Source organism: Diadema setosum, chromosome 21 (genome assembly GCF_964275005.1).
Source record: "Diadema setosum chromosome 21, eeDiaSeto1, whole genome shotgun sequence".
NCBI classification, from domain to species: Eukaryota; Metazoa; Echinodermata; class Echinoidea; order Diadematoida; family Diadematidae; genus Diadema; species Diadema setosum.
Window position 1 is genome coordinate 2,067,974 of NC_092705.1, and position 20,261 is coordinate 2,088,234.

General features: G+C 37.2%; 1 protein-coding gene across 1 annotated transcript; it reads left to right on the plus strand.

The window, feature by feature from the left end:
• The first annotated feature begins 4,540 nt into the window (after positions 1-4,540).
• LOC140244802 (uncharacterized) lies at positions 4,541-6,341 on the plus strand. Its single transcript, XM_072324416.1, has one exon. It carries the CDS (start codon positions 4,638-4,640, stop codon positions 6,339-6,341), a length of 1,704 nt encoding a protein of 567 aa, XP_072180517.1. The 5' UTR covers positions 4,541-4,637.
• Positions 6,342-20,261: the final 13,920 nt, after the last annotated feature.

Sequence of the window (20,261 nt, forward strand, 5' to 3'; positions counted from 1 at the left end):
ATATATTAGCATGCTTATGACAAACTGTTTTCTTTATGTTTGTCCCAACTAAGATCGTATTAATGTTATGTATAGGACGACCCTATTTTCTTTTGTAGATAACGTTATGTCAAGAGACAACGATATAACGTGTAACTGCAATATTGCAACAATCTCCACAGTCAAATTGTTCTCTACTGCCCTCTACAGGTGCCCTCGTGGACTCAAGCAACGGACAACTCGCTCACCCTTTAATACGCAATTCAATAGACACAGCATACAATTCAATTAATGATGATGACTTTCTTGATTTGGCAGGACTTTCTTTTGTACAAAACGAATCAAATATCAATCAAAATGACACTTTTTTGGTTATTATGTTTCCGACAGTTTTAATTCATCGCCGCAAGAATTAGATTATGATTTTGACACTGAGAACCAATTGCAAAGTCCGTCTTCTAAATATCTCACTCAAACCCAATTTAACAATGTTGTCAAGGAGTATGATAGTACTATTTTTTCTCTTTTACATCTTAATATTAGGAGTATTAACAAACATTTGAAGAATTGAGGTTATTTTAAAATAGTCCCATTGTGCACAATATCTCGGCGGTAGGTTTAACCGAAACCTGGCTCTCTCATGACTCCAGTCTTCCATTCGCTCTTGACGGGTACGATTTAGTGGTTAATAACAGACAAAATAGGGTAGGTGGAGGTGTTGATTATGTAGTTCGTGATGAGTTTAACAGTATGACTGATTCCTTTGAGTCTTTATCTATTGAAATCACAGTTCCAGGCAGTAAAAATATAATCATAGGAGTAGTATATAGACCACCAAGCGCGAATACTAAATTATTCTTAGATTATCTTTCGGAATTGGTTAAAAACCCACTTTTTATAATAAAAATTGTTTTATAATGGGTGATTTCAATATAGATTTATTAAAACAGAATAATGTGTCGCAAGATTTTTTGGAAATATTTTTTATCTGCCTCTTTTTTACCCTTAATATCTAAACCCACATGTTAATGAATCCGTTTCTCTTATTGATAATATTTTTTGTAACATTCTTCCTCCTCCCGATTCTTTTCTAGTACTCTCAGATATCACCGATCACTTCCCCATCTCGACTGGTTTTTCTTTTAATGAGACAGTTAATAATAAAAACAACTGTTAAACGAAGAATCACACATGAAAGTATAGCCAGGTTAGGTGCTAGTTTAGACATCGCAGACTGGTCCTATATCTTTGATACAGATGATGTTAATTTGTCTTTTGAGTATTTTATGAAGATTTTTATCCAACATTTGGACATGTGTATTCCAAATCGTAGAGAAAAATCAGCTAATTATAAAAAATACCTAGGCTCCCATGGATTTCAAAATCGCTCTTGCGTTCAGTGAATAGAAAGAATAATTTATATTACAGATTTAAAATGAAACGTACTGAGCAATCAAAGGTGAAATATACTAGTTACAAGAATACTTTGACGAAAATTATACGTACAGAAAAGAAAAAATATTATACTAATCAGTTACAATTTTACAGGCATGATATGTGTCACGTGAGTGACTTTTTTTTTCTCTGCTACTCTGACACCGAAAGAACGGAAATTCAAACTGTTTGCATGCAGTTATGTTCACTCTTAAAACATCCGAGTCAGAACTGACCCGGAACTGGGTCCGTTGGGGTCATACACCGTTCCGGATCAGAAATGATAAGGAATGTGGTCAGATATGACCCATTCAGAGTCATGAATCGGGTCAGGATGACCCCATTCGGGGTCTTCATGACCAAATTCCAAGTCATTTCTGACCCGGAACGGTGTATGACCCCAACGGACCCAGTTCCGGGTCAGTTCTGACTCGGGTCTTTTTAGAGTGTTCGAGTTTAACTACAACCAACATCCCAGTGACACTGACATAGCTGAGTCTCGACTGAGCTAGCGAACATAGCCACCACCTCGATGGGAATTATTGAATAATACATAACACCGCAAACCGGGCATGCTGTTGCCATGCTATTTCTTTAGTGTAGGAAAGGCATGAAAAGGCAAGTGTATGGGAGTGTAAGGGACTTTAGTGTTAATCTCTATGGCAAGGGGAGCTATTAAAAAGTTGAGTAATGTAGAGGATCGGGGAGAAACACTTTAATCAGACATCCAGCATAGATCTCCGCTTAGGCAGCAGTCGTTCTTCTGGGGGTTTTTCACGTCGGTGAGATGCGAGCTCCAGCTGCCGATATAAACTGAACTTTGACAGTTATTATCCGAATTTTGGTACGGAGCTCAATCTCCATTTGATGCTCGCCGTCGCTTAAGCTCGGGCATCGCGGGTCAAGTCAGGAGTCTGCGTGGTAGCAGGGACTAGTGAAGGCCGAGGAGCTGAGAGGACCGCCGATAGGGTAGCGTCTAGCTGAGTGGCCAAGTCAAAGGGGTGCTTCCAAGAGACAAGCCAAGCGACTGTGCCGAGGTCGACGACGAGGGCATCGGGCATCGATGACGACTGAGCCAAGCTGAGGGGATCACCGGTTCAAGTCATCCAAGATAACCCAGTTATGTATTTGTTATTTGTTTCCGACTATCTTTTATGCCCAATGTATTGTTATATGCTGTGAACGAGAAAGCTACAAAGATTTGGAAGATTAAACTCGAACATAACTGCATGCAAACAGTTTGAATTTCCGTTCTTTCGGTGTCAGAGTAGCAGAGAAAAAAAAAAAGTCACTCACGTGACAATTTTGGAGGTCCCACCGAGATTCTGCTACCTGATTAGAAAAAGTTATTCAGATACTCTTTTAACATGCTTTAGGCTTAAATGCGGTGTTTGTGTTGGATTGAAATTCCATTGCTAAATCATACACATTACCGTCATACATGTTATTATCGTCGATGTAATAACTGTGTCGTATGTTTGATCGGAAACATTACCCCAGTGCGAATCGTGCAAGTATGTCGCCTTGTGTGACAGTTTGATTGAAGTTTTTCTCCCAAAGATTATGCCCTTGGTGTTGCCTACTAGAGGCACATGTGTGATGTAGATTCGGATGTTGAATCTGTGTGGAGTGTTGCTCCTTATTACAAGGTTACGCCCTTGGTGTTGCATATTATATGCATGGATTACAGATTCGGGTTTGTGCGCATGAGTCTATGTGGAGTGTTACTCCTTTTTCAAGGTTATGCCCTTGGTATTGCCGGTTAGAGGCAGTGTGATAGATTCGGGGTTTGCATGCATTAATGAATCTGTGAGGAGTGTTATTGCAAGGTTACGCCCTTGGTGTTGCCTGGTATAGGCATGTTTGGTGGATTGTAGTGTTGGGTTTGTACGGTCCCAAAATAATTGTATGCTCATTGGGAGATACACATACGGCTCTAGTATGCTTTTGACAAGGTACTAGCGGTTTGGTATGTGGAATATTTGTTGAGTGAATTTCAGCTGTTTGTCATTTGCAATTGTATGTTCATTCGGAGATACAAATAGTTGGAAAGTACGCTGGTTACAGGGTAGTACTTTTGTCGGAATTGGATAGCTAGGGGTTAGTCAGCTGTTGTTTTGTACGACTACACGTCTGCTTAGTCTGGAAGTTACATATTCAGTATGGCTAGTGTTGAGCAAACCAGAGAGTTCTCTTCATTAGGCAGAGAAATGGGCCTTAGTGGTGGTGAATTGAGTAGCTTTGTTTCAGAGCGATGCCAGGCAATTGAAGCAGAGCTTATAAGCTGAACGCGAAGCTCGTGAAGCTGCCCGTGAAGCTGCCCGTGAAGCTGATCGTAGCTAAAAGCACGCGAAGCTGAGCGTGAACGCGAAGCTCTAGAAAAGGCGCGCGAACATGAAATAAAATTAGCACAGTTGCGTATGGAGGGAGAAACATCAAATGTTGGTAGGCCCCAGTTAGCTGGCTTAAAGGTGAAAGTAGGTCGATTTGATGACGCACATGATAAAGTTTGATGCTTATGTCACAAAGTTCGAAATGTTGATGAAAAGTCAGAATATCCCGGTAGACATGTGGGTGTTGTATTTGATTTCCAATCTAACAGGCAAAGCGTTAGATGTTGTGAATCGGATGAGTGCTGATGATCGCGAGAATTATGCTACAGTGAAGCATGAGCTGATGTCTTATTATCATCTCACTGAAGATGGGTATAGGCGGAGTTTCAGATCAGCCAAGCCAATGAAGTTTGAGCGCCCAAAACAGTTTGCTACTCGAATGAAGGGGTATTTTGATCATTGGGTGGAAGAGGCTGAAATTGGGGATACTAGAAAGGATCTAGAGGATTTGATTTTGCAAGAGCAATTTCTGACAGATTGTCCCAGAGAAGTAGTTAGGTTTGTCAAGGAACGAAAATGTAAAGATTTCAAGGAGGTAGTTGACTGCGCAGAAATCTATGTAGAAGCTCACGGCCCTCATGCATTTTCGGGTGTACAGAAATCGGAAAGAAACCGGTCAGATTCAAAGCCGGATAGCAAACCGCCCCAACAAAATCAGGTCAAGAAGACTAGTACGTATCAGAAACCGGCCGATGCTCAGTCAAAGGCAGGAAAGGCTATGGAAAATAGGACTTTTCAGGGCAGGGGTTGCTATATGTGTGGAAACCCAAATCACATGAAAAGAGATTGTCCCATGTTGTCTACGGTAGGCCTGTATCAGCTCAAGGTTTGATGGGTGCTGGGGAAGGTATGGCCCCAAAGGTAGACATGAATGTGGCGAATGAGGTGTCTCGGGGTGATTCTGAGCCGGGAGTTGTTGATTCGACGGCGGGTTGCTTCCCCATTGAAAGAGTGGTCGATGACTTTGAGGATGTGAAAATGAAAGTGGTTGACAAAGTTGGAATGGCATACAATGATGTCGCCGCGATGGTGAATCGTATGCCGGTTGTGTCTGGAAGACTGATGCCAGATAATACACCCGTGTCTGTTTTGCGTGATACAGGTTGTAGTACGTGCGTGGTGAAAGAGAAATTGGTTAGAAATGACCAATTAACAGGTCAACATCAGGCAGTGAGGTTAATTGACGGTACGGTTAGGCGTTTTCCCGTGGCTAAGGTAGCTGTTGACTCACCATATTTTGAAGGGGAAGTTGAAGCCGTGTGCATGCCTGATTGTTTGAGTGAGGTAGCTATCGGGAACGTAGAAGGGGCTCGTGAACCGAGTGACCCCAATCTACATTGGGTCCCAAAGAGTGTTGTGTCTGACCCGGATGTAGAGGTCATAATCCCGGATATGGGTCTAGAAAGTTCAAATGATGGTGTAGAACAGGACGTCGAGGTCGCAATCCCGGGTGAGCTGGATGATACAGGGATGGCTGTTGAAACTCGTGCACAAAAGGTGAAGGATTCGAGGCCTAGTAAAGGTTTGACTGTTGCAGATCCTGTTGATAATGTGCGGTCGAGTGAATTTCTAAAGGAACAGAAAGATGATGAGTCGTTGCGCCCTCTATGGCAGAAAATAGGACATGTTGATAATTCCAAGTACAAGTTTGTGTGTGAACAGGGGTTTCTAGTTAGGCAGAAAAAGGATGAAAGTAATCAGGGCATAGGTCCTAAATTGCTCGTAGTGCCTAAGCCTCGTACGAACGAGATAATGCGAGTCGCACATAACTCACTCCTAGGTGGACATTTGGGTATCAACAATACTTTGTCTAAGATCCAGACTCAGTTCTGTTGGCCTGGGATATCGGAAGACGTGGCTAATTTCTGTAGGTCATGTGATGTATGCCAAAGGACTATTGACAAAGGTAGGGTGCCCAAGACTACCCTTGGTAGGGTCCCCCTCATTGGTGTCCCGTTTCAACGCATTGCGATAGATCTCCTTGGTCCATTCATGCCGTCTGCTCGCAAACACACTCATATCCTGACCATTGTAGATTATGCGACTAGGTATGTGGAGGCGATACCGTTGAAATCGATATCAACTGTTGACGTAGCTGAGGCGTTAGTTTCGGTATACAGCCGGGTTGGGATTCCTACTGAAGTGATGTCGGATCTAGGGACACAGTTTGTGTCTGATTTGATGCGTGAGGTGTGTAGGTTGCTGTCGATAGGACAGTTGACAAGTTCTCGCTACCATCCTATGTGCAATGGCCTCGTTGAACGGTACAACGCTGTGGTGAAATCAGCTCTGAAGCGGTTGTGTTCCGAGGAGCCACGTCAGTGGGATAGGTATCTTCCGGCGTTGTTGTTTGCTTTGCGAGAAGCACCGAGTTCGAGCCTGGGGTTTTCTCCGTTCGAGTTGTTGTATGGGAGACATGTTCGGGGGCCTTTGGATGTGCTCAGAGAACTGTGGACAGCGGAGAAACTAGATCCAGAGCTCATGAGCGAGTATGAGTATGTGATAGAGTTGAGAGACAGGCTGGTCAAGTCATAGCGAATTGCACAAGATACACTGAAGTACTCTGCAAAAAGGTACAAAGGGTATTATGACAGAAAGGCTAGGCCTAGGAAGTTGAATGTAGGGGATGACGTGCTCATTCTGTTGCCAACTGAGCACAACAAGCTGCTGGTAAAGTGGCAAGGTCCTTACAAGGTAGTAGGGGTCAAGTTTGACTATGACTATGTGGTTGATGTTGATGGTGTTGCCAAAACATATCACATCAATTTGTTGAAGAGGTACTATAGTCGACGTGAAGAGGTACCAGTGGCCAGTTGCTTTGAGGTTGAGAGGGTCGAAGCCAGTGAGGAAGTTGTTGAGGTCATGGCTGACGAGGAAGATATGGCAGAGACTGGTTGTGATTGGAATAGGGAGATGCCCAGTATGCCCAGCGTAGTACAGATGGAGTTTGTTGACATGGTAACAGTAGATCCAGTCTTAAAGGATAGTGAGAGGACTCAGGTGCAAAAGATCCTCTGTGAATATCAGGATATATTCACTGATATCCCGAAGAAGACAACCATATCTGAATGTGAAATCGGGTTTGTGAAATGTGAATGTGAACATAACTGCATGCAAACAGTTTGAATTTCCTTTCTTTCGGTGTCAGAGTAGCAGAGAAAAAAAAAGTCACTCACGTGACAATATGCAAAATACATGGAAATTTTTAAAGCAAGTCATGAATATATCAAATGTTAAGTCAAATATTACAAAAATTAGATTCGATGGCGAAATTTTTGAAGATCCTCATCAAATTTGTAATATTTTGAATAATCATTTTTCTTCAATTGGGGAAAGCCTGACAAGTAACATTCCTCCCTCCACAAAACATTTTTCCGAATTTTTCGGTCCACCAAATTCTAGTTCAATATTTTTTAATCCAACATACACTCAAGAGATAATCAATATTGTCTCTGATTTTAGTTCCAAAAAAAAAAAGTGCTGGACACGATGGCATCAGTAATTTTCTTTTAAAGGGGGTAATATCGTCAATTGCGGATCCTTTAGCTCATATATTTAATTTATCCCTTTTTAACGGCACCTTCCCCGAAAGTATGAAAACAGCAAAAGTCATCCCTCTGTTTAAAAAAGGTGACAAATTAGACGTAAATAATTACCGACCAATTTCTTTGTTAAGTGCATTGTCAAAAATTGAAAAATTTGAAAAAATCATTTATAAAAGAAATATTAGTTTCTTTAAATTCAATAATATATTTTCGAATTCTCAGTTTGGATTTAGGGAGAAACATAGCACTACACATGCATTGTTGAGTTTTATAGAAAAAGTGTCACATGCTATCGATAAATCTTAGCTCATCTGGTAGGTTTGTTCCTGAACTTCTCCAAGGCCTTCGACACCATCAATCATGATATTTTACTTAACAAATTACATCATTATGGAGTGCGTGGGAAGGCCTTGGAGTGGTTCAGGAGCTACTTTATGAACAGGAAACAATATGTCTCTTTAAATGGTTGTAATTCACAAATGTTAAATATTGAAATGTGGGGTGCCACAGGGAAGTTTATTAGGTCCACTGTTGTTTAATGTTTACATAAATTAATGATTTTTGTAGATCATCAGATGTTCTTTCTTTCATTCTCTTTCTTTCATTCTCTTTTTTTTTTTTCTGGAGGCGCACACAGTTATCAATTATTGTACCATTGCATCAAATGTATTTTTCTTTTCTTTTCTTTCTTCTTTTGTTACTGTTAACGTTGATTTTGTTAATGCTATTGTGTTTTCTAGTCTATTTGTATGAGTAGCAAAAGTGCGCTTAGAAACGTCAGTATGAAGGGCTATATAAATGCAATTATTATTATTATTATTATGACTCAAATCTATTTTTTTTTCACACAATAATCTTCTTACCCTTGTTAATACAATAAATTCAGAATTAGAAAATGTTTCCCATGTAAAATTTCTTGGAATAACAGTTGACAATAAGCTTTCATGGAAATTTCATATTGACAGTATATGTAAAATTATTTCACGTAATATCGGTATAATTAATAAGCTTAAGTTTTGTTTTCCTCTGTCGTCTCTGCTTGTACTATATTCATCTTTAATATTGCAATATTTAAATTACGGTATTCTCGCGTGGGGAAATACATATAAAACATTTTTAGACAAATTACTTTTATTGCAAAAGAAATCACTCCGTATCATATGTCGTACTGCATTTTTGTCCCATACTGACCCACTATTTTATGAGCATAAGATATTGAAAATTAATGATTTGTATTTGTTTAATTTAGGACAATTCATGTATTTATAACAAAAATAATCTTCCAAATATATTCGAAACAATGTTTCAAAGAAATCAATCCGTTCAAAATTATCCAACAAGGCGATCAAATGACTTCCATTTGCCATTTCTGAGAACTTTATTGGCTCAAAACACATTCATCTACGATGGGCCAAAGTATTGGAATTCACTTCACAACAATATTACAACAGCTCAATCTCTGAACTCCTTCAAGAATAAATTAAAATCATTTTTATTGAAATCTTACAACATCCAACCGAGTTAGTTTCCCTTTATCATCTCAGTCAAGTCATCATTCTTTTTTACATAAATCCTCTTATAATTATGTTCCTGTCTGTGTTCTGAATATAACGATGTGTCTATTCTCTCTTTCTCCTGCATTCTTACCAACATAATTACGTATAAAAAAATGTTTTGCATTATATTCAGTCCAGCTTGTATTTCATCACTTATTTTACATTATGGAATCTAGATTGCTTGCGTCCACGATGGCCCGTGCTGTAGTTTCCCCCCCCCCTTTCTCCTTTTTTCTCTTTTTTTTCCTTTTCTTTGTTTTTCCCTTCCCAATCATCTTGATGTCAGTTGACGTCGGTTCGTTTTATTTTGTTTTATATTGCTGTCTTGTGTATTTTCTGAGGGTCCCATATCGTACAAGCTCTGTTTCTTAGTGGGACCCTCCACTTCCATCCTCATCCTTAGTTGACTTGTATTATACGCTTTATGTATATATTAACAAAGATGTATTTGCATTTTTTTTCATCTAATTCTCATTTTCATATGCACCTTGTCAAATCACATTCTGCAAGTATTACAAATATCCTGTACATATGCAATGTACATAATTTCTTTATTTATTTGATGGAAGTGAAAATAAAGTTGAATTTTGAATCTTGAATTGGTGTTAGATGATCTGGGAATTAAACCACCCGGTATTCTAGACTGAGTGACAATAAATCATTATCTTATTGTTATCAAATCGATACATATCAACAGACAGAATCAACGAAGTCCCTTATTATCAATGTTAAGGAGAACCAAAGTAGAAACTGCAGAACTGTTATTCTCTGTGTTAGCTTACACTGAAGAGGTATACATGATTATATAGCAGCGCATAATAATGTGCTCTTTCTAGCGCATCATTCGATACAAGGATATTGAGTAGAAGTATAATATTCAATTCAATAGTTTATTTATTTCCATCATCAAAAAAGAAAAGGAGAACACGATTCAAAGCGGTAGATATTGTCGATTTGTCTTTCATCCGTACTTTTATGATAAGGGCAGGTTGTTTTTCAGATACAATATAAAGTATATGCACGAATGCTGTCATAAAAAGAAACAATGCACTTAGTCATGGACACACCAAAAAAAGTAAATAATTATGACGATGGAAAACAGTGTTCCATTAAAAAGTCAAGCTTGCAAGACGTGGAACAGTGGAACAAAACAACGACAACACAAATTTGTTATGCCAATAGAATATATTCATAATATTTATTAGATTCTTTTATATACTATTGTGAATTTACTCATTGACATATAATGTTGATACTATAAAACACTATACTTACTACGATTTTAGAATACGAACATACTTATAGACTTTATAACATAGCACATCTATGGCACTGACACTATGTTCGTAAGAAAGACTTTGTCGTCTATAAGAGCGTGTGAAACTTTACTTGAATAATCCGTTGACAAAGGCAAATATTACAGAGGTCGTTACTTACATAATTATGGCGTTGTGGGATGTAACGATTTCATGAAGTTTAAAATTATTGTCAATAAGTCACAAAATTGGTATTCACTTCGTAACCTTACACAGAACATATTATCTATAGAAGCCCATAAAATATGTACTAGTTCTAGAACAACTTTTGAAATGATCAGGCCTCCAGATAGCAAAATTTGTTCCAAGAAAGATTTTACGATCTATGTGAAACTTTACTTTGATAATCAGTCATTTATAGACAAAGACATGAGCGTGTGCAGCTTTACTATAATAATCAGTTGACAGAGGACAGATACCACAAAGTTCACCTCTTACACCAGGCGCAGTGCAATGCAGTGATTTGACAAATCAAGAATTGTCAACAAGGTTCGAAATTGGCCCTCACTTTGTCAGCTTAAAGGGTGTGTACAGTTCTGGTCGAGGTGAGGATTTAGCTTTTAAAGGGACATTCCGGACGATTTTCATAATTTCACATCATGTAGTACATAAATCAACAGCTCCATGTATAGATTCATGGAATTTTTTGTGGTCTTTGAGCAGAGAAACCAATAAATTGAAAATCTTAAACAAATCACACTGAACAGTGTTGATGACATCAGAGCCTCATATATTTCAGAAATGTAGCAGTGCAATTCCATTACAATACCACTTGCTGAACAAGTTCACCTGTGAAGAATCTATGCATGCCTTCTTCTTTTGTTCTGCTTCCTTGAACCCCAACTCATGCATTCTTATGGTGAGGCTGCCATGTCATCATCCTTGTTCATTGCAATTTGTTGTAAATTTTGAAAACATTCTCATTCCTCATCCCAACCACTATAAATTCTGAAACTGTGTACTCAGTTTAGCTGATTTATAGTTGTTCAAATGTAAAAGTCTGAAAATCATCCGGAGGTCCCCTTTAACGTTTTGCGAGATATTCAGGAACCACTCTATATGTCAAAGAGCATGCAATTCTAAAGGGTATCAAAAGTCTATATAATGAAAATCGGTTTTGAAATGGCTGAGATATCCAAAAACAAGGTGAAACAAAGAGATCATAATAAAAGGCATGGCCTGTCGCCTTTTATTATTATCACTTTTTTGGATATCTCAGCCATTTGAAAACCAATTTTCATCAAATAAACGTTGAATCCTTCTTAGAATTACATGCTCTTTCATATTTTATAAGAGGTTTCTCATTATCTTACTTAGGAATGTTCAAAACATGAATCTCCACCTCAACCAGTACTGTACAGCCCCTTTAAAGTTACAGAACAGGTTGATATCACAATATTATTATAGCAGCGCCTAATTATTGTGTGCTCGATCTAGTAAAGCTCTTGCCATGATTATACTTAGTAATATTTAGTTGTAAGAAAGTTTTTGTCAGCTATGACATAGCATAGGCTTTTAATTTATAACAATAATAATTAGTAAGTCTAGAAAAAGGCAAATACTGCAAAGGTCATATCAGTCGACGTGTAATGCAGTGATTTCACGAAGCAGAAATCGTCAACACAAGGTATGGAATAACTGGCCTTCACCGATAGACCAATTTGGTTTGGGTAATGTTTTTAATGGTAATATAGGGGTGTCAAGTATGCCTAACAAAAAGATAATTCATGCACTGACATAGCGAAGCATCTGGCTCATTGCGTAACCCATTGAAAGTGCTTCTGTTCTTCTTTGGAAGCCCCCAGTTATGGCCGCCATGATAAGTTACAGTGCCCTGAAGTCGGATTCATCTATATACAGTTATGTGTTATGCGGAAACAGAACAGGTTGTGATTAAATACATAACAGCGCATATATCCTGTGCTCGGTCTAGAATAACTTCTATAGAATGAGGACAGTTATTAGAAATTTGACAGACAACGGACTTACCGATTCCTCTGAAACCAGTATACGTAGAATGAGCATGATGAAGGCTCGCTTGAGAATGTGAATATAATATGAATATACGTGACATACCGGCTCCGTACGCGTATTTTTCCTTTAGTAAGCCCTATACACCTGTACTCCCATAATAGCATGAGCTGAAAAATCGTGCGATGTATATAATGCTACGTTTCTCCTATCGCGATTGGCGCCAAAACTGAAATCAAGGTCTCCATCATGGATGAATCGTGGTGTTCTGATCAGATCTTGAGGTCAATCGCGGGAATTGCGTTGATAGCATAGAAAACTTTTGGACTGTTCAAACTTTTTCTATGATCAAAACGACTATCAATCGTGACCAATTTGGTTTGGGTAATGTTTTTAATGGTAATATAGGGGTGTCAAGTATGCCTAACAAAAAGATACTTCATGCACTGACATAGCGAAGCATCTGGCTCATTGCGTAACCCATTGAAAGTACTTTTGTTCTTCCAGTTATGGCCGCCATGATAAGTTACAGTGCTCTGAAGTCGGATTCATCTATATACAGTTATGTGTTGTGCGGAAACAGAACAGGTTGTGATTATATACATAACAGCGCATATATCCTGTGCTCGACAACGGACTTACCGATTCCTCTGAAACCAGTATACGTAGAATGAGCTTGATGAAGGCTCGCTTGAGAATGTGAATATAATATGAATATACGTGACATACCGGCTCCTGATTACGCACGCGTATTTTTCCTTAAGTAAGCCCTATACACCTGTACTCCCATAATAGCATGAGCTGAAAAATCGTGCGACGTATATGCTACGTTTCTCCTATCACGATTGGCGCAAAAACTGAAATCATGGTCTTCATCATGGATGAATCGTGGTGTTCTGATCAGATCTTGAGGTCAATCGCGGGAATTGCGTTGATAGCATAGAAAACTTTTGGACTGTTCAAACTTTTTCTATGATCAAAACGACTATCAATCGTGACCATGGCATCGGTTCGTCTTGGAGAGTAAAAAGTAACAAATCATGATTATAATTATGTCTAATCGTGTTTCTTAATCCTTGTATATAATCAGAATTATTACTTTATATTTCCCTTCAGCTTAATTTCTGCTCATTAAATTTTTACAATTATACTTATAATCAGACTATATACATTTTGCTTTTCTTGCATTTCCTATAGGCCGCTACTCTATTTCTATAGTTCAGTCGCAATTTCTAAAGTCTCTATAAGCAATCCCCATTTTACATTCTTTTCTTTAGCACGCACAGTCATAATATTGAACGAAATGACCCCGCAGCTTGGATTTGATTGTTGACCAACTAGAGGAAGACACGAGTGCACAAACTATTTTGAAACACTCTGTCAGAAAATAGTCCATGCGAAATGACGCCTTTCCTTCCTTTCTTCGTGCTGTGGCTGTTGTGAGTGGGTGGTGTTCATCTGTGAATTTCGTATTGTATGACCAACTGTGTGTATTTGTGTGTATTGTTGTCACATCTTCCTGGTACACACGACTTAATGGATAATATCCATTATAACATCGATGTTATACGGCATAGACACTATATTATAGTGTCTATGCCGTGTAACATCGATGTCTCATTTTCAGTATGTATTTCATCTGTACTTGGAAATAAATAATCTCTACAATAATAACTGTTTTTCACTGCCTGCATCATATAAATCAATTATCAGATGCTCTACGTGTACATAGATTTTCGTAAAATGTATATTGACTGGATGGTTTCACACAATCAACAGCTACAGCAGGAGAAACACCCACAAAGTCACGCACAGGAAACTACATTGGTCATTCCTCGCACTCTTATATTTATACTGTAAATAGGTCTACATTATTTTATGGATTTCCATATTTTTATATTTATAACGATACATTCATACATCTATTTACATTCAAATTATTTGTAATGTATCATTGGTTTACGTTCAGATTCCCATTTATGATTATTTCGCTTGTTGCCAAACACAAACATCAGCGGATATATTGGTCAAGCAGGCCGAAACCTTGGCAATCAAAAGCCCTGTATAAAGCAACGTCACTGGATGTACCTGCCTACAAGAATCATACAGATCATTTATTTCATCGTTTGAATACTTTGAAGCTTCATGACATCCACATTTTAGAAACAGGTATATTCATGTACAGTTACGCAACAAATCAACTTCCCTCTTTATTTCATAATATTTTTTACCTAAACTCGAATATACACACATAAACAACTCGCCGTTCGACAGACTTTCACCTTATGCACTAAACTGTTTTAGCTCAGAAATCAATAGGACATTAATTAAAACAGTGTACTTCACTTTTTTCTTTTAAGGCTCATCTAAGGAAGTATCTGTTATCGAAATATGTTTCCAGTTAGTTGTCTTTGATCAGTGTATTTATTTTTTTTTCTCAAGTCTCAGTCAGCCCTGACCCATACAAAATTTTCGATTTTTTCCATTCCCTCCCATTCTTTTCTTTAATAATGACTTTACAGGGGCATTTATTTGTATACAGGTGTATTGTATACTTTTCAGCAGAGCGCATACCTCACGCCCAAAATATGCGAACTATAGTATTCATTCTCTCTTGCACTGTCACCTGCACGCACGACGCACTTTATGAGTAGATCTTTAATTAGTGTTGTATCATATTCGTATTACATATATAGATAGGGTCTCATCCATGTCAAGCTCTGCTTATGATGAAGGTCCCCTGTATTGATTTCTCCTTTGTTCATAAAGACGGTATGCCTTATATGTTGTCTTGCTTCACATGTCATTACAGACTGATGTTGTTATGAAAGTGACATTTCTTGTATTGATTTGATTCTCCTTTTTTGGCATACTCTGTATCACTTTGTTTTCATTTATTATTGTATTTGGAGAAAGAAAATGCAGAAATAAACCAAACCAAATTCAAACCAAACCACACATCGTTATAAAGACGCTTATACAGACGGCATGCAACACTCAATTAAAAATATGATGAAACACCTTACAGTCAATATGCGCATATATATATGTATATATATATATATATATATATATATATATATATATGTATATAAGTTTTCACTATTTATTATTTTGTTTCTGGTCAGTCTTCCCTCTCTTTGTTTCAATATTATATATAACAGATAGAGAGAGTGAGAGAGGGATTAAATATTCGATATTTCGAAATGGTAAAATGTTTTCTTCCTATATTTCGATTAATAATGTTTTGAAACATCTAAGTTAAACATCGCAAAAACATCTGATCTGGGGGTGTTTCATAAAGCTGTTCTTAAAGTTACACGAGACTTAAGAGCGATTGGTGATCAGTTCTGATGTGCTATACTTATCAGAATTTTAATAATTCAGCACAAGAACTGATCACCAGTCGATCTTAAGTTGTTCGTAACTTTAAGAAGAGCTTATGAAACACCCCCAGGAATTGTACGGAATTTCCGTAATGAAATAGTCACTTTGTGAAAAAAAAAAAAAAAAAAACATCGAGCCTTTTAGGTGTTATGATCTTACATTTTCAGCTGAAGAGGTAGTGCCAAATAAACTGAAAGTTGCAAAAACTATAGCGATAAACAAAAAGAAGAGCAAGTGCACAATAATAATTTTACCACTCCATTGTTTTTTTTTTCATTACAGGGCCAAAAATTCATCGACTATAGTAAATTTCGTCCATTGTTTGGCAGAAATCGAGTTACATCACTTTTGTGATCTCTCTATGAATGGTTCAGACCATCACATTATTTTCAACTTGCGAGACGTGAAGGATTAAAAACAAAACTAGAAAATCATTAATAATAATTTATGACCTAATTGCATGCTACGTGGTACAAATAAACTCTTAAAAGGGCAACTGCATTATATTGTCAAAATTGAATAAATAAGTACTATATATAATCCAAGGTGACAAGCTTTAAATATCCTGAAGTCACTGTTGTCGACAGATGGTATTCGAATGCTCACATTCAAAACACTATGATGATTAAGTAAACGGATTAGCTCTACAGATCGGCTTAGACAATTGGTAAACATGACTGAATGGGAGGCAAGGCACAACTGTAATGTGTTACCTCATTTTGATTATGAAGATGAAGTGTCACAATTCGCAAATTGTATCTGTCTTTCTGTAACCTCCAGAAATCCACAGCAGAGTCAGGAGAATTAAATTGAGAGCTAAGCCTTATTCTCATACCTCAGTAAGTGAAGTTCATCAGCGTTTGAGTTGGAATACCATTTATCAGAAAGACAAATATCTAGCCCTGTATCACATTACACATGCATATAAGAAATGAATAACATGACATCAAACTGCATGAAAGACATGTTCGAATACAAACATTGCCATAACCCCTTCGCAATCGGAATTATCTATGTCCACCTCAGCCTACAATGAATATTTCCAAGATATCGTTTACAGGCAAAACTGTATCTGAATCAGTAAAACAAGATCCCTAAATACCTCTCCAAGTGAAATTCATTAGGTTGGAATTCTATTTATGTCAGAAAGACAAAGTACCTACGTGTATAGTTTATCATTTATACATAAGAAATCGAATAACATGACAGCAAAACATATGAAAGACATGTTAGAATACAAACATTGCCATATTCCCAACGCCATCAAAATCATCCGTCTCCATTTCAGCCTTTAGCAAGTAATTACAAGAGATCGTTAACATACAAAGCTGTATCTGCAGAAACAATGATTATATCTGACAATTTGCGACACCTTTCAGCTGCCATCGCCGTAAAGTTCAACTTTCAGACCCCTACACCATTATACCTTGTACCTTATTATATTATGGTTTGGAATACCATTATCAGGAAGACAAATATTTATATCTTGTTAATTATATAATTTGCAAGAAATGAGATAACATAATATCAAACTATATGAAAGACTTGTTTGACTACAAACGTCACCATATTCTCTCCGTAGTAAAAATATTATCTCTTTCCATTAGCCTTTTACAAATAATTGCAAGAGATCGTTCACACACAAATCTGCATCTACACACACAATATACATCTGACAATTTGCTACACCTTTCAGCTTCCGCCGCCATAAAGTTCAACTTTGAGAACCATTACCGCTTCAAGTGAAGTTCATTAACTTTGGTTTGGAATACCATTATCACAAAGACAAATATCTATAGCTTGTCATTTACATATTGTAAGAAATTACATAACGTTACATCAAACTATATAAAAGACTTGTCTGAATACAAACATGTCCTTGTATATTCCCACCGCAGTCAAAATCATCTGTGCTTCTACCTCAGCGAGTGTAGCACGTCACGAGACCGACACCCACAAGTCATACACCCCACGAGTCATACACCCCATGAGTCATACAGCTCACGAGTCATACAGCCCATGAGTTTGACACTAAGCTAACAAGGCCAACGAGAGCGACACATTAAGCCCCGTGTTGTATCTATCGAACTCGTGGGCTGTTTTCATTATATAGTGTCGAACTTATGGGCTTTATTTGCCTAGCGTCGAACTCATGGGATGTATCTTGACTCGTGAGCTGGTTGACTCATGGACCTGTTTTCAATGTCGAACTCGTGGGCTGTATGACTCGTGGATGTCGGTCTTGTGGGATGACCATATACCTCAGCCTACGGCAAATCATTGCAAGAAATCGTTCATAAACACAGCTGCAAATGATTATATAAATCTACATATACATAATGACGATATTTGATTTAGGCTACCTCTCCCGTAGGCCCTTCAGCCGCCTTTACGTTCAACTTTGAGACCCTCAAACAAATGCAAGTGAAGTTCTAGGTTGGAATATATATAATAAGGTATTATCAAAAAGACAAAGTACCTAACGTTTATCATTAAAAAAAGAATTGAATAACATGACAACAATCGCCATACTCCCTCCACAGTCAAAATTATCTCTTTCCGTTTCAGCCTATAACAAATAGTTGCAAGAGATTGTTCATAAACGCATGACCACCTGCATCTGCATATGCATATACATCTAAAATATGATTATCTGACAATTTAGGCTACCTCTTCCCTTCCAGCTCCTTTAAATTCAACTTTAAGACCCTCATGCCTCTGGCAAGGGAAGTTCATTACAATTTAGACTGGAATACAACATCAGAAAGATAAAATATCTATAATCTTATTATGCACATAAAAGAAATAGAAAACACCACAGCACACTACATGAAACATAAGTTTGAATATACAAGTATCGCCATATTCCCTCACCAGTCAAACTCACCTCTATTTCAGCCTACAATAAATAACTGCAAGACATTGTTAAAGTGACGGATCTATAGGGAAGGGGGATGAGGGAGTTTAGTAACCCCACTTTTTTCTGTCAAGTGAAAATGAGATGTGCACATATGCATAGTACATAAATGCAACCTAGATTGAATATATTGGAAAGAATTGTGTATCTACATACATTTGACCGGTAAGAATGCAGAAGAGTGAACATAAAAGGAGAGAATAGACGCAGTTATATACGGTACAATAACAGGACCATCTGAGGAGGACTTGTGTTTGACAGATTGTTTTTCTCTAGTAAAAGAAAAGATTTACATGTAATTGTTTAATGTTTAAAGAAATGATGACTTGATTGAGATGATGAAACGAAACTAATTCAGTTGTATGACATAACATTTTGATAAAAAATAATTCTAATCTTTTTTTTTTTAAAAGAAGTCAAAGTTTTAACTATCATTTTTTTTTTTATTATGAAGTGAGTTCCACTACTTTGGCCCATGGTAAATGAAGGTGTTCTGAGCCACCAAAGTTTTAAAAAACTACAAATGGAATTCATTCGATCGCCTTGTTGGATAATAGTGAATGGATATATTTCTTTGAAACATTGTTTCAAATAGATTTGGGAGATTACTTTCATTATAGTTATACATAATTTGTCCTAAATTAAACAAATAGAAATATTTAATTCTCAATATTTTGGGTTAAAAAAATAACGGGTCAGTATGAGACAAAAAACAAAGAATGATATATGATACGGGGTGACTTCTTTTGTAATAGAAGTAATTTCTCTAAGAGTGTTTGATATGTATTTCCCCACGAGAGAAAACCATAATTCAAATAAGGCAATATTATAGGAATGCATATAATGTAAGTAGCGACGATAAAGGAAGACAAAAATTAAGCTTGTTGATTATACCAATGTTTCGTGAAATAGTTTTGCATATACTATCAATATGAAATTTCCATGAAAGCCTATTATTGACATTTACTCAAGAAATTTAACATGGGAAACATTTTCCAGTGGAGTACCATCAAAAATAATATCAACAGGTTGCTGCCTCTGTAGAGTTGCTAAAAAGCATATTTTTCTTTTTTATTGAAGATTGAGAGATAATTCATTTGCTTTTATCCATTGGACGACATTTTCTATAATTCAGAGTTAAATTGTATTCCTAGGGTAAGAGGATTATTGTGCGAAAAAAAAAAATTTGAGTCATCCGCAAAGGGAATAAAAGAAAGAACATCTGATGATTGTTTATGTCTCGCTTACATAATGGTCAGTTGCCATCTTCTTTTTTCTCACTATTTTGATTAAACAAGGACATACGTTCTTATCACACAAGACAATCTGACAAGTTTCATTTATAAAATCCCAAAACAGTGATGGCTCTGAAATCTGTTAGACACACCGGACCCGATGTTTGGAATTCTCTTCCTTCTGAAATTCGAAGTTTAAAGTCCATTGTACTCTTTTAAGAAAGCTGTAAAAACAATGTTGTTTTCTGGATATCAGTAATTCCATTGTCATTGTTAATGTATTATACACGAAATTCTTTCGCAGAAGTATCGACGCATTTAATTTATTACGTAATTATGTAACCGACCATGACCTGTATCAACTGTTCACCTGCACCTCGGTGAGAAAATATTTTGTTATGCCTTGCTAATCAATGATACAGGTGATCTTACTTTGTGTAAACCTTTAGTGAAAGCAGACAGACCTCTCCTTTCCCTTTCTCCTTTCAACTATCCTATCTCCATGCAAGTCATCCTTCCCTCCTATTC

Bases quoted from the DNA above. Each gene is read 5' to 3' on its own strand.
- LOC140244802 (XM_072324416.1), top strand. From the start codon at position 4,638: ATGGGTGCTGGGGAAGGTATGGCCCCAAAGGTAGACATGAATGTGGCG.